The following is a 14155-nucleotide window of genomic DNA, read 5'->3' as shown; positions in this document are numbered from 1 at the left end:
ACTTTATTTCTTGTCTCTCTTGTGCACTAGATAAGTTATGCGTCAGCAAGGACAGTGTTTGTGTTGTTGACTTTTATATCCCTAATATCCAGAACTGTAGCTGATGCATAGTAGGCCTAGTTTCATAAATATTTGGGAATGAAGAAATAAATCTCAGTGTTCATCAGCATCAGCAGTTCTCTTACAACTGTCACAGTTTCCTCTGGGGAAGGTAGTTGACTTGACCAGGTGGTACCTAAGTTGCTTAAATTGTATTAGAGGAAACTACAGGCCTTGAACACCTGGAGGCAGATTCTCATAGTAATGGCAGTTTAGCCTTATAAACCCCACATGGGTGGTACAGTCTTTAATCATTGTCTTCTTTGCTATAGAAGGTGATAGCCAACAAAAGCTACAATTTATTGAATGTTTATGGTGTATCAGGCACAGAATAAGCACTTCACAGGCATTATCTCGTTTAATCCACGCAACAACCCTATGTGGTAGGTTTTATTATTATCCCCATTTTATAGTCTTGAGAACTGAAGCATAGTCACACAGCTAGTAAGTGGGGGAATCCAGATAGGTACCTAGGCAGCCTGACTCCAGAGGTTGACCATACATGTGGATTGCACAACCACCTCTAAGAGGTGATCTCTTGATCTCTGTGCAATTTGTACATCATGACAGATTTTACACTTGACTTTTAGTGACCTTTTAGTTTTGGTGATCACTGCTTCCCAAACAAGTTCCTTTGGGTTCTATCACCATGACCAATATTAGGTAAGATGTGCCTTTTTGGTCATACTGGATCACTGTGAATGAGACCACGTTGTAATGGAGCACTCATTTGAGGTGTTTTTGTTTTTTTTTTTGTTTTTCTTTCTTTTTTCATGGTCTTGCTGCATAGTCTAAAACTTCATAGTAATGAATCCCAAGAACTTATAGCAAGGGATGAGGCCTAGCTTGGGATTGTTATGAACATAACTGTTTCCTGAGGCTGCAGGAATCATTCCCTGTTGTGTAGCTCTTGCTCTCAAGAAAGCATTCAGTTCTGGGCCAATAGGAAATCTATGCTGAGTTGGATGACACTAGCTTCAGTTGGGGAGATATTGAGTGGAGGGGGGAGATGATACTGTGACTTACATGCTGCCCAATTTTTTATTCCCAGGAGACAGACCAACTACAGCAAAAATGCATCATTCATTTCTGACACCCACTATACAGTCACCCTCCTTCTCCCTACTTCCTGCTGGAAGAAAGTAGAAAAAAAGGGAAAAAAGGATGGTAGTATAAGTAAACACCCTGCTAAGTAATATAAATATGTAACCAGTTAACATGATGTAGTAGTATAAATATGCAATGTAAGTATATAACCCATAAACATACTATATTCTATGTAATATATATTAAAAGTATGTGTGTGTCAACAGCACTAAGACGTTTGGGACCCACTGTATGTATGTGTGTATTTAAATATTTAAAAATAAACACATATACCTACATGTAAGCCTCCTCATACAGGTTTTTCAGACCAGCAGGCACTGGTTAAACATGATGGAAAGCTCAATGTGTTACTATAAATGTAATACTCTGATAGATGTATGTGTCTGAATATAGTTACAAATAAGTAACCACAGTTGAACTTTGTATAGATAGATGGAATCACTGAAGCTTGTCTGTCTCTCATGAAACTTAGACTTGCCTAATTACTGTTGAATGGAACTTCTGCTGTATCAGTACAGGTTAAGCTGAAGTGTCACTAAAGCACAGTGATGATGATCAGTGGTCACTCAGAACTCTCTTATAATGGACTTTTTTGTTTGGTTTGTTTTTAATGGCATTTGATAAAGTGTTTCAAATGTATTTCTGTACTGACTTTTTTTTGGTAGTATTACCTACTGTATTTAGTATGTTTGTAGATTTTTTTAAGTCCCATAAAACGTATACTTTCTTGCCTCTTAGCCCCATAGTACACTCTAGAAGGTAGATGTACAGAGCTATCTTGCCAGGCATTATGTTAGGCCCCAGGATGGCTGATATGAACTGGGAAATCTGGGACCTGACTGGCATTTTAGTCATTGATGTTCACCATCTTTGGCAGCTTAATTGTCCATCAAAAGGCATGTTAACCCTTGGATCACTAGGCTGCCATTTAATGCACTGGAAGAAAACGTGTCTTGTAGAAACTTATTACCTCCCAAAGAATTAATGGTAAAATGTTTTCTTTCTACTAACAGCACTTTTTCTGTTTAAAAATCTCTAGCTTACCAATATATACTTTATAAATCACTTTTTAAAATGTGAATTGCAAAGTATTCATAATTTGCTAGGTACTCTAAAGATGAGTACTCCCATGGTTACTCTTACTCTGAGCTTATGTTCTAACTAAAATGCAGTCACACATAATCCATTTAACATTACAGATAGAGAATAAACATGTACTTTTTAGGAGACAATGTAGAAATTGAGGAGTTATTTTACTCTTTGTAATAATCTTTACAACTCTTCAGGAATTAGAACAACTCTAAGAGTAACTTTGACTATCTGACTCCGTGTTGCTTTCCTTCATAACACCAAAAAGGATGGTACTGACAGTGAAGCAGTTTGTATGATGGTTAACTGAGAAGCCACTGGGGCCAGATCGCCTGAGTTTTTATTCAGCAGTACCATTTACTAAATGACCTTAAGCAAGTCACTTGACCTTTCTTTCCCTCAGTTTCCAAATCTCTAAAACTCTGCCTCATGGATTTGTAGGATACAATGTGTTAATACATGTAAAGCTTCTGGTATTTAGTGAGCACTCAGTGCTAGCCATGATGATTATTTGTATTGTTGTCATTATTATTGACTGTGTGCACCAAAGACCACTATGTAGCCAACAGTTATTTCTTCACTTCTCATGTAATTCCCTACTTCTCATGTAAATGAGTTTTGCATGCAGCTCTCAAGAACTGCCTGCTGTTGTGCTTCTTATCCACTCATAAAAGAGTTCCTCAGTGGCTCATTGCCACCAAGTAGCTCTCCCCTAACCACAAACATTTTTTAAAAAGACTAAATGTGAAAATACTTCATAAGAATATCACACAGAGGAGTTTTCATCAATCCCATCATTTTGCCCGGCACTTTTTACAAAACACTGTTTTTTGTCACTTGGGCACTAGGTACATTGATGAAAATACTGAAGTGAGAAAGAACAAATGCCACCATTGTGAACAACACATAGCTCCCGTAACAAGTAAACCTGCTGTAGGGGAAAAAAAGCCAGTGAGAAGCAGTATGAAAAACACATATACATACAACTGTATGCTTTTGCAGTTACAGACACTTATAGAAGATATCAAGTCATCTTTCCAAGAGCACAAAATACTTCCTATGTTCTCATTTAAAATTAAAAGGAAATTTGTTGGATTATCATGACAGTGTCATTATTGTACTTCTTCCTCTGTAATATTCACCATCATCCTCACAAACCAGTTCTTAACATCTTTATGTTCTTATGTTTCTTCCATATAGTATATGTCCACTGTTAATAAATCATGTTTTTGAAAACCTGGTAATTTTTTCATGGCTTACTAAAATAAATATAGATGCCTCTGTTGCATTTTATATTTAAATGTATTTTTCAGAGGTCTCATTTACCATAAAAACTTCATAGAAATGAATTTTCAAACAAAAAATTACTTGATAATATTATATACTAAAGTAGCAATGTGTTTCATAAACAAGTACAATATATAATGAAAGGAGGTCTCTAGAAAATTGCATTTCATCTTAGTTAAATGGATTTCTCATGCCTTTGATAAACCTGTAATAGTCTATGACATAATGTTTTATGATTTTTTAACCTTATACAATCTCTGACTAATTCTGAACTTGATCTCCTTGCCTTTCTTGCAATCTGAGAAGATACTTAAAATTGTTTTTCCCCAGAGGGGGAATTGATGTTTGTGTTGGGGTGGGGAGAGAGAGAGAGGGACAGAGAGAGAGAGGGAGAGAGGGAGAGAGGGAGAGAGGGAGAGAGGGAGAGGGAGAGAGGGAGAGAGGGAGAGAGAGAAAGAAACATGCACCAGTCTGACTGAAATGAAAAACTCCACAGGTCAGTTGGTAACAGCTCATCTGTAGCTACTTACGAGGAAGTTGGAAACACTGGTGCAACTATTCACATGAAAAAGATATCCCCAAGCTAAAGAGAATGTTAATTGTGTGGTTCATACTTTTAACTTGCTTGTCCATATTGGGGCCTTAACCTAATTCAGCCTATTTATTTTTAGTGGGCCAGTAACATTTCATGTGCATATTATCTCCTTCAATATCATCAGGAAATTGATGGTGAAAGTTGGGCTGTTTGTCTTGATCACATCAATTTCACTGTATCAGTATTCCCTTACCAATAACAGGAGGCAGAATATCACTTGAGAAATGTAGCTAAACAGTCCAGCAGAAATATGACCTCATCTAACACTCTTTAGAATCTGAGTACAATGTCTCAAATAGTACCAGGTGTACCAACGCAGGTAATAAATATTGTTTCATAATTTGATATGTGACTGGTGAACAAGATTAGCAAGGAGAAGAGAATATCTTGTAGCTAATGTCCTGGGTACAATTTGCAGTCTAAAGGGTTTCTGAACACATGAAATTTTGCTTGCTTGCTCTAATGTGCCATTTCTTGTATTAGTCTAAATTTTTCAATGGGAAAAAAATCCCTGATTTCCTCGTTGTTCTATACCAGAAGGAATTATTACCTAACTTAATTAGCTTGGTCATAGCTACTAAAATGATTGAATTTAGAAATACAATAAGAATATTATGCCATGTTTAGAGAGAGTCACTTATCTGTATCACTCATTTATATTTTTTATTATAATCTGGTTATGAAGTATTTTAAGGATGTTTCAGAAAGTACAGAGAATAATATAAAGAACACCCATGTAACCACTCACAGTTTTGCCAGATCTTAACATTTTGCCATATTTGCTCTCAATATATTTTTTAAAGAAACTGAGCAATTGAAACCTTCAGTGTAGCTTTCACTCTTTCCCTTCTCAGAGATAACTACTATCCTGAATTTCATGTTCCTAATTCCCTTAAATGTTTGTTTACTTTTACTACATGTATATGTGTCCATAAATGATATTGTGTGTGTGTGTATATATATATAGTATTATTTTACATATAAAGTTTTAAAACTTTTTATAAATGATATCACTCTGGATATATTCTTCCCCAACTTGCTATTATCGCTCAATTTTTATGTTTTTGCCATATATCCCTGGTGATAGATGGAGCTGTAGTTCATTCATTTAAATTGCTTATAGTATTCCGTAGTACAATGTGAGAGATTAAGCCAACTGTACAGTTAGAAGGTGTAGTCCCCAACAAGACCTCCCACACTTCTGACACAAACTGCATGTTTGGGGGATTCCCAAAACGACCCTCAGTTTTGATAGTTCACTAGAGGGACTCCCACGACTCACTAAAAGCTGTTAACTCACCATTATGCTTTATTTATTATTATTTTTTAATATATATATATTTAAATTTATTTATTTATTTTTGGCTGTGTTGGGTCTTCATTTCTGTGCAAGGGCTTTCTCCAGTTGCGGCGAGCGGGGCCAACTCTTCATCGCAGTGCGCGGGCCTCTCACTATTGCGGCCTCTCCTTGTGGAGCACAGGCTTCAGACGCGCAGGCTCAGTAGTTGTGGCTCACGGGCCCAGTTGCTCTGCGGCATGTGGGATCCTCCCAGACCAGGGCTCGAACCCGTGTCCCCTGCATTAGCAGGCAGACTCTCAACGACTGTGCCACCAGGGAAGCCCCACCATTATGCTTTATTACAGGGAATGGGTATAGCTTGAGATCAGTCAAGGGAAGAAGTGTGTAGGATAGAGTACAGGGGGGTTCCAAATGTGGAGCTTTCAGTTGTCCTCTCCCCGTGTTATTCTCCTCTTATTGATGTATAGCAGTATGCACAGAGGATGGCTAACCAGGGAGGCTCAGCAGAGCTTCAGTGTCCAGAGTTTTCATTGGAGCTCCATCACTCAGGTGTGACTGATTTGCCCATGGGGCTGATCTCAGTCTCCAGCCCCACCAGAGGTTAACTGAAATACCACAGTTCCCAAAGTCTCCACCCTAAATCACACTTTGGTCTTTCTGGCATGACTAGTTCCCACCCTAAGACTCTCTGGTGTGGCCAGCCGTCACCCTAAGTCATATTGTTAGACTGTCTGGTGACCCAAGGGCTACACACAAACAAGGACACTTCTTTTAGGCTTGGCATTCCAAGGGCTTAGAGATAACCTCCCAGAAGCCAAGAACAAAGGCCGGACGTCTTTGTGGGCCGGGTTAAATTCTTTATTACACATATGAATATACCACATTTTCTTTTGTTCATTCTCCTCTTGATGGACATTTGAGTTGCATGTGATGTATATCAAGTAGTACCTATATTTATTTATTTAATGAATGCTTTATGTAATACTGTATGACAGGCACTGTGTAGCTTCTTTACAAATATTAACTCATTTAATTCCCAGAAGAATCCTCTGTGATATAAATACTATTATTCTCATTCCACAGATGAAGAAAATAGGATACATAGAGGCTAAATGCCTTGTTCAAGGTCACACAGTCAGTAGGTTGAATAGCTGAGGTATAAACTCAGGCAGTCAGAATCCTTCCCCATAACCACCATGTTTTGCTGTCTAAAAAAAATGCAGCAACAAATATTTTTATACACGTCTTCTTTTGTATATGTGTCTGAGAGTCTTTGTAAGATTTATGCCTAATAGAATTGCTGCACTGTAGGCGTATGCATCGTCAACTTTATTAGACATGGCCAAATTATTATCCAAACTGATATTTTTAAATAATTTGTAAGATATTTGCACATATCTTTCCTAGCCTGTGGCTTTTCATTTTCTTTTGTTGTCCAGATGTTTATAATTTTAAAATACTTCATTTTTTCAAGATTTTCTCTATGATTTTGCTTTTTGTATCTTATTCAAGAAATATTTCTTTCCCCTGAGCTCAAATGTATATCCTCCTATATTCTAGAAGCTTTGCATTTTATAGTTATACCTTTCATCTACCTGGGATTGATTCTGAATATGGTGTGAAACAGTTGTCTCAAAACCACTTGTTCAATGGTCCATTCTTTCCCCATTGGTCTGTAATGCCACGTCTGTCATAATCATATTCATATACTTAGAAGTCTTTATATTAGTTTGCTATTGCTGCCATAACAAATCACCACAAACTTATTAGCTTAAAACCATACAAGTTATTATATTATGGTCCTGGAGGTCTTAAGTCTAAAATGGGTAGGCAGGGCTATCTTCCTTCTTGAGGCTCTAGGAGAGAATTTGTTTCTTGTCTTTTCCAGCTTATATAGGGCCCCTACATTCCTTGGCTTGTGACCCCCTTCTAGCAGTAGCATCACTCTGACCTCTGTTTCCATCCTCAAAATCTTCACTGACTTTGACCCTTCTGCTTCCTTTTTTAAAGTACTTTTCCGATGACATCGCACCCACTGGGATAATCCAGGATAACCTCTCCAGCTCAAGATCCTTAATTTAATCACATCTTTAGAGACCCTCTTGCTGTGTAAGAGAACATATCCACAGGTTGCAGGGATTAGGATGTGAACATCTGTAATGGGGGCATTATTCAGCCTACCACAGTCTTCTTCCTGGACTTTCCATCATTCTTATGTTTTTAATTCATCCCTTTTAAGCATACCCATTTTATAATCTCTGATAGCTCTACTGTCTAAGTAAAGTGTTTTGGGAATCTAATCCTGCTGTTTATTGTGTCCAGTAATTCTCACTCAGGATAAGATGTGTTTCTTCATCTGTTGTATAATTTTAGATTATAAACTCATCATAAGGGAACTCTGTGACAATCTCATGTGGCCTGGGTTGAGGTCATATTGCTCCAGAAAGTTTTAGCGGTTGCTTCCACCAAGTTTCCAGGGGATACCCAGGGGGTACCCAGAGCCACTTTAGTGATGTTTTATTGGTTAAGGGTTTCTTGGATCATGTAGTAGTGTAATTTCAAATTCCCAACCTGTGTGAGAGCAGACCACTGGTTATAAATATAGAGGTATATATATATATATCTTCTTCCACACAGGGCTTTAGGTAAAACAATTTATGTTTTCTCTCTCTTGTAGTCATTGGATTTTCTACCTCGATCACCTTTTCACTGAGTCCTTTTAAGGATCCAGGTGTTGTTAGAGAATATCTTATTCTCTACTCCCTGCCTTGTTTGGATCCTAAGGCCTCTCTTTTCCCTATGTGGGTGGGCATTAAAACCCCAGCCCTTAGATTCATGAGTTAGGCAAACTTCTTAGAGCTTCTGTAGCATTAACTCTTGTGCTTACTGCTCTGGTTTTCAGTTCCTGGTTTAGTTTTTGCTTACTTTTATGGTAAACCTCCAGAGCTTTCCCTGCTTGTTTCTTCCTTAACATTTATTTGCGGTCACTTCTGTTGAGGGGGGGGGTCTCATTCATCACCTCTTGAGGCTATTTGTAGCCTATGTATCTCAGTCAGTAGCTGGTTTGGTGTTGGGGGTAGCTGAACTTTGCTTAGGGACACTTTTGGCTTGGTCTCAATTCTAGGCTTCCACATTGTATTATTAGCACTATTACCTGTGCTGCATTAAAATATTACTACTGTTACCTCTGAGAGATTCTTAATACCATGATAGAAAAGGTAATAAATTGTCAAAATCTTTTTTCTCTAAGACCAATTAAATTTATTAAATGTTAGATATTTAAAAGAATATTATGTTACCCTAATTTTGAACTCAAGAATTCTAATCCTCATTTTCCTATTCTCTTCCTAGGATGTGTGCAGTGTTTGGTGGAATCTATTGTCTTCGCCATTTGGTACAGTGCCTTGTCGTGGACAAAGAATCTGGAAAGTGAGGATGATATAAGTTACCTTCCTATATTTACATCCCAAGCACAAGTGAAAAATGCTAAATTCGATTTTTAAAAAATGATTCTTCAAAGATCCTCCTTGGTATTAATAACATATCAACCTTGATTAAAAGTAATTTGTGTTTACATCCTCCAGAACAAGGAAAGTGAGTTCAGAATATAGAAACTAAATTAATTTCCCTACAATATGACTATAGCTCCTGATCATCCAAGCTTGGAAGACAAATCATTTCAGCTGCCGGGGGTGGGTGATGAGTGATGTTAGTTTTCCTTATGGCCTTACCTCCTCTAATTGATTTTTATCAGATGACAACAAAGCCCTCTGTTATTGCATTTTTAAAAATGGAGCTCACCTAAAGACTCATCAGATTAATCTGTGCTGATAATGCATGTCACTCCAAGAGAAAAGACTTTAATGAGTTTTTAGGTAGATTGTTGTCATAAACTATGCTGCCCTGTTATCTGAGGATAAATTATTTTACAACCGTATCAGGTCTACAGTCTGGTTTAGGATTGAAATAAGGATGTACCTGCTTTTAAAGAAAGCTGAGCACAGTCTATTTATCTGTGTATTTTTATATTTCAGCTATATTTTTCTAGGATTTATTATTTAGTTACTAGCATATGCTGTTGTCTAAATTACACTAAATAAGTAGTATTCTTCGATATCTGGGGTTTACATTGAAACTTAAATGGGTCAACTGGATCAAGTTTTAGGAGCTATTTAATTTACTATGTATTTTTCTTTTTTGTTATATGTTCTTAAGCATATACTGACCTATATCTCTTGTGTGACTTTTTAGGGGTATATAAAGAAATAGTATTTTTCAGGTCATAAAATACCTTAATATCTTGAACTGGAAGCTTAAAAATATAAATTTTAAGGTGTTTTTTTCATTTTACAGTAATTCTCTATAGTCTAAGTGGCATAAAATGTCTGTTAACTTCTTACAAGCCAGTTATAGTGCACTACTAGTATTTCAAGATATGGTGGAGAACAAATTCAACTAGAATATGTAATAGTTAAACAGTGAATTTGCTTTAGAAAAGTAATTCTCTACTATAAGATAAAATAGGCACATGGTTTAAAGGCTTATAATTTACTTTTAGCAATTTAACAGAAAAGTACTACGTAAATGAAGTATGATAATCTACAGTGAAAAAATCCACTCTGAAGGCCCAAGATACTCATATATTGATGCGTGAAGGGCTCTGTGGAGGTTCATGAAGGAATAGTTGTCTTTATGACTCTTAGAGTCATTTTTCCTTATGCATTCATTTTGAAGCATGAGTATGTACCCATGATGGAAAGGCAGATAATGAATTGCTTGTTTGGTGTTTATTTACTTAGATTCTTTTACCTTTTGGGGGCCTCATTCCAGTCCTACACGTTACTTTTAGTGACATGAAGAATTTGCATGGCTCATGTTTGTTTAAAAAAAAAAAAAGGATATGTTAGTACAGTAAAAACATCTGTTGAACTAAAGGCTACATTTACCTTAACTTTGACTTAGTTTTTATTACAAACTCTGAACAGAAGAACTCTTCTTTGTGGTCTGCTGCAGATTTCAGTTGCAACAGATAGCTGAGGGCTAAGGGTCTAACGACCAAAGTTTGGTAGTTTTCAAATTTTAATGTGCCTATGAATCACTAGGTAAACTTGTTAAAAAAAAATACACATTTCTGTGCCTCACGCTGAGAGAGTGAAATTGGATAATGTGCTTAGAGTGGAGCCAGGGAATTTGCAGTTTTAAGGAACACCCCCAAATGAATATAATGTAGGTTCTCCTTAGATGACACTAAAAAATACTGATCTGTAAGGTAAAGTTCAGGATTTAGCCAGTGGTACTATGTTCCATGATGGACTGGGGACTCTAGGTCTTAATTCATTTCTTTTACATCTTTGTAGAAGGACCTCAAACATAACAGTTATTCTCTAATGACTCTGAAGGCATGCAATGGTCAGGTAACCCTGGAGTGAAAGAAGACATGGAACTCTGTCACTGCCATGAGTGACGGTGGACACAAGTCAGTTTTCTCTGGGCCAGTTCCCTTATCTGCAAGATGAGTTAGATGGACTCTGCAGTAGTTTTCGAGTCTCCTCCAGCTATGACATGCTTCAGTTGAGTTACTGAAAGTACTTAGTTTCTCCTTAACACTTAGAAGTAAGTTATTTTAAGATGTTTTATATGCCCAAATGTAGTCCATTCTCACATACTGGGTTATCTTCAATCCCAGTGAGAAATTGAAAAAAATGTTCAAACAACTTGTATGTGTCTACTTTAATGAATGTAAATGAAATAGCAAGATGTCTACTTATGCTATTTATTATTATTTTACTAGAACCTCAGTTTTCCAGTGAATATCTTTTTCTTGTCCATCTTGGGGTGGTTAAGATACAGCCATTTTGTATTCTGCATATGATTCTCATGCTGGAAAACTTATTCCAAGCCATAACTATTTAATTCCTTAATAGTGGGACAGTTAAAACTTTGACCTGCATTTATAATATTCATGATATCTACAGTATTCTCACTATACTAAATTGTGTATGGGATCTTTAAAAGGTTTCTTTTAAGAGACAACCAGTACTTCAAAATTGTAAATTCATATCTTTGCTAGTAATTATGAAATTTTGCTTCTTTAAAATATCCATTCTGTCAACTCAAAGAGTCTCTATAAACATCTAAAGCTAGCATTGATTGAAGTTGACTCAGGCTAATGTATCTTTCCCAAATACTATTTTGTCATTCAAAATCAAATAATTGAGAGACCTACCAGTAATAGGAGATGTTTTGTTAGGACTTGAATATAAAGTGAGGGATAATTTTTTGAGGGGAAAAACTTGAGTTTATATTTGGGCATATCCAGCATACATTTCTTTTTAAGCAATCCAGGTTGACTAATTGTTTATTCTAAGTGTAATTGGCGTATTAATCAAGGAATCTGCAGATGTTTGTATTTGTCTCCTTATGGTTTTAGATTGCCTTTTTTTCCCCAATTTTCCTATAAGGAACACTTGACATCCCCTTTACTCTTCGGTGTAGTTAAGAGCTAACCATGCTTCAGGTCTAAGGTCTAAGTTTATTTCCTGATCCCACAGACTAGATCAGAACCCAGCCCCCCAACTCAGGTCCCCTTTTATGATTGTAAATTCCCCCTAAAAAAAGTCAGGGTCTCACTTCTTTATCTCCAGAACCAAGGCAGGTTCCGATCACCCATTATACGCAGTAGCTTTGTGTTAAATGAATGAACGAAGATTAAAAACTGATGATAGCCTCTTTTGTGCTTTTCTTTTCACCTTTCACTGAGGAAACCTGATAGAAGCATAAATGATCATAGCATTGAGTTTAGCGTGGTGATTACACATCAAAGTATCATACCAATGTTGAGAGGAGAAATATGGAATATGTAACTAAATGCATGCTTATTTTCAGCTAGATCTTATTTTTCATTTTTTCCCCAAAGATCAAGGTTTATTTATTCTTTTAAATTTTTGAATGTTATTTTATTTATTTTTTTATACAGCAGGTTCTTTTTAGTTATCCATTTTATACACATTAGTGTTTATATGTCAATCCCAATCTCCCAGTTCATCACACCACCACCACCACCACCACCTGCCGCTTTCCCCCCTTGGTGTACATAAGTTTGTTCTCTACATCTGTGTCTAAATTTCTGCCCTGCCAACCAGTTCATCTGTACCATTTTTCTAGGTTCCACATGTATGCATTAATATACAATATTTGTTTTTCTCTTTCTGACATACTTCACTCTGTATGACAGTCTCTAGATTCATCCACGTCTCTACAAATGACCCAATTTCGTTCCTTTTTATGGCTGAGTAATATTCCATTGTATATATATGTACCACATCTTCTTTATCCATTCATCTGTTGATGGGCATTTAGGTTGCTTCCATGACCTGGCTATTGTTAATAGTGCTGCAGCGAACATTGTGGTGTATGTGTCTTTATGAATTATGGTCTTCTCAGGGTATATGCCCAGTAGTGGGATTGCTGGGTTGTATGGTAGTTCTATTTTTAGTTTTTTAGGGAACCACCATACTGTTCTCCATAGTGGCTGTATCAATTTACATTCCCACCAACAGTGCAAGAGGTTCCCTTTTCTCCACACCCTCTCCAGCATTTGTCGTTTGTAGATTTTCTGATGATGCCCATTCTAACTGGTGTGAGGTGATACCTCATTGTAGTTTTGATTTTCATTTCTCTAATAATTAGTAATGTTGAGGAGCTTTTCATATGCTTCTTGGCCATCTGTATGTCTTCTTTGGAGAAATGTCTGTTTAGGTCTTCTGCCCATTTTTTGGTTGGGTTGTTTGTTTTTTTTAATATTGAGCTGCATGAGCTGTTTATATATTTTGGAGATTAATCCTTTGTCCGTTGATTCATTTGCAGGTATTTTCTCCCATTCTGAGGGTTGTCTTTTTGTCTTGTTTGTAGTTTCCTTTGCTTTGCAAAAGCTTTGAAGTTTCATTAGGTCCCATTTGTTTATTTTTGTTTTTATTTCCATTACTCTAGGAGATGGATCAAAAGAGATCTTGCTATGATTTATGTCAAAGAGTGCTCTTCCTATGTTTTCCTCTAAGAGTTTTATAGTGTCTGGTCTTACATTTAGGTCTCTAATCCATTTTGAGTTTATTTTTGTTTATGGTGTTAGGGAGTGTTCTAATTTCATTCTTTTACATGTAGCTGTCCAGTTTTCCCAGCACCAATTATTGAAGAGACTGGCTTTTCTCCATTGCATATCCTTGCCTCCTTTGTCATAGATTAGTTGACCATAGGTGCATGGGTTTATCTCTGGGCTGTCTATCCTGTTCCATTGATCTATATTTCTTTTTTTGTGCCAGTACCATATTGTCTTGATTACTGTAGCTTTGTAGTATAGTCTGAAGTCAGGGAGTCTGATTCTTCCACCTCCGTTTTTTTCCCTCAAGACTGCTTTGGCTATTCGGGGTCTTTTGTGTCTCCATACAAATTTTAAGATTTTTGTTCTAGTTCTGTAAAAAATGCCATTGGGAATTTGATAGGGATTGCATTGAATCTGTAGATTGCTTTGGGTAGTATAGTCATTTTCACAATATTCATTCTTCCAATCCAAGAACATGGGATATCTCTCCATCTGTTTGTATTATCTTTAATTTCTTTCATCAGTGTCTTATAGTTTTCTGCATACAGGTCTTTTGTCTCCCTAGGTAGGTTTGTTCCTA

The 14155-nt window shown here is 36.6% G+C and overlaps 1 protein-coding gene across 1 annotated transcript in view; it reads left to right on the top strand.

The window, feature by feature from the left end:
* Nucleotides 1-14155, top strand: part of CHM (CHM Rab escort protein) — a 198859-nt gene that overhangs the window by 117718 nt on the left and 66986 nt on the right. Inside the window, exon 9 of the mRNA XM_082681443.1 lies at nt 8829-8906. Within this exon, the coding sequence (XP_082537569.1) occupies nt 8829-8906 (78 nt within the window). The remainder of the gene's footprint in view (nt 1-8828; nt 8907-14155) is intronic.

The sequence above is a fragment of the Grampus griseus genome (genome assembly GCF_964374135.1).
Source record: "Grampus griseus genome assembly, chromosome: X".
Classification (NCBI taxonomy): Eukaryota; Metazoa; Chordata; class Mammalia; order Artiodactyla; family Delphinidae; genus Grampus; species Grampus griseus.
Note: the sequence above shows the minus strand (reverse complement) of the source record. Positions and strands in the feature narration are given on the sequence as shown.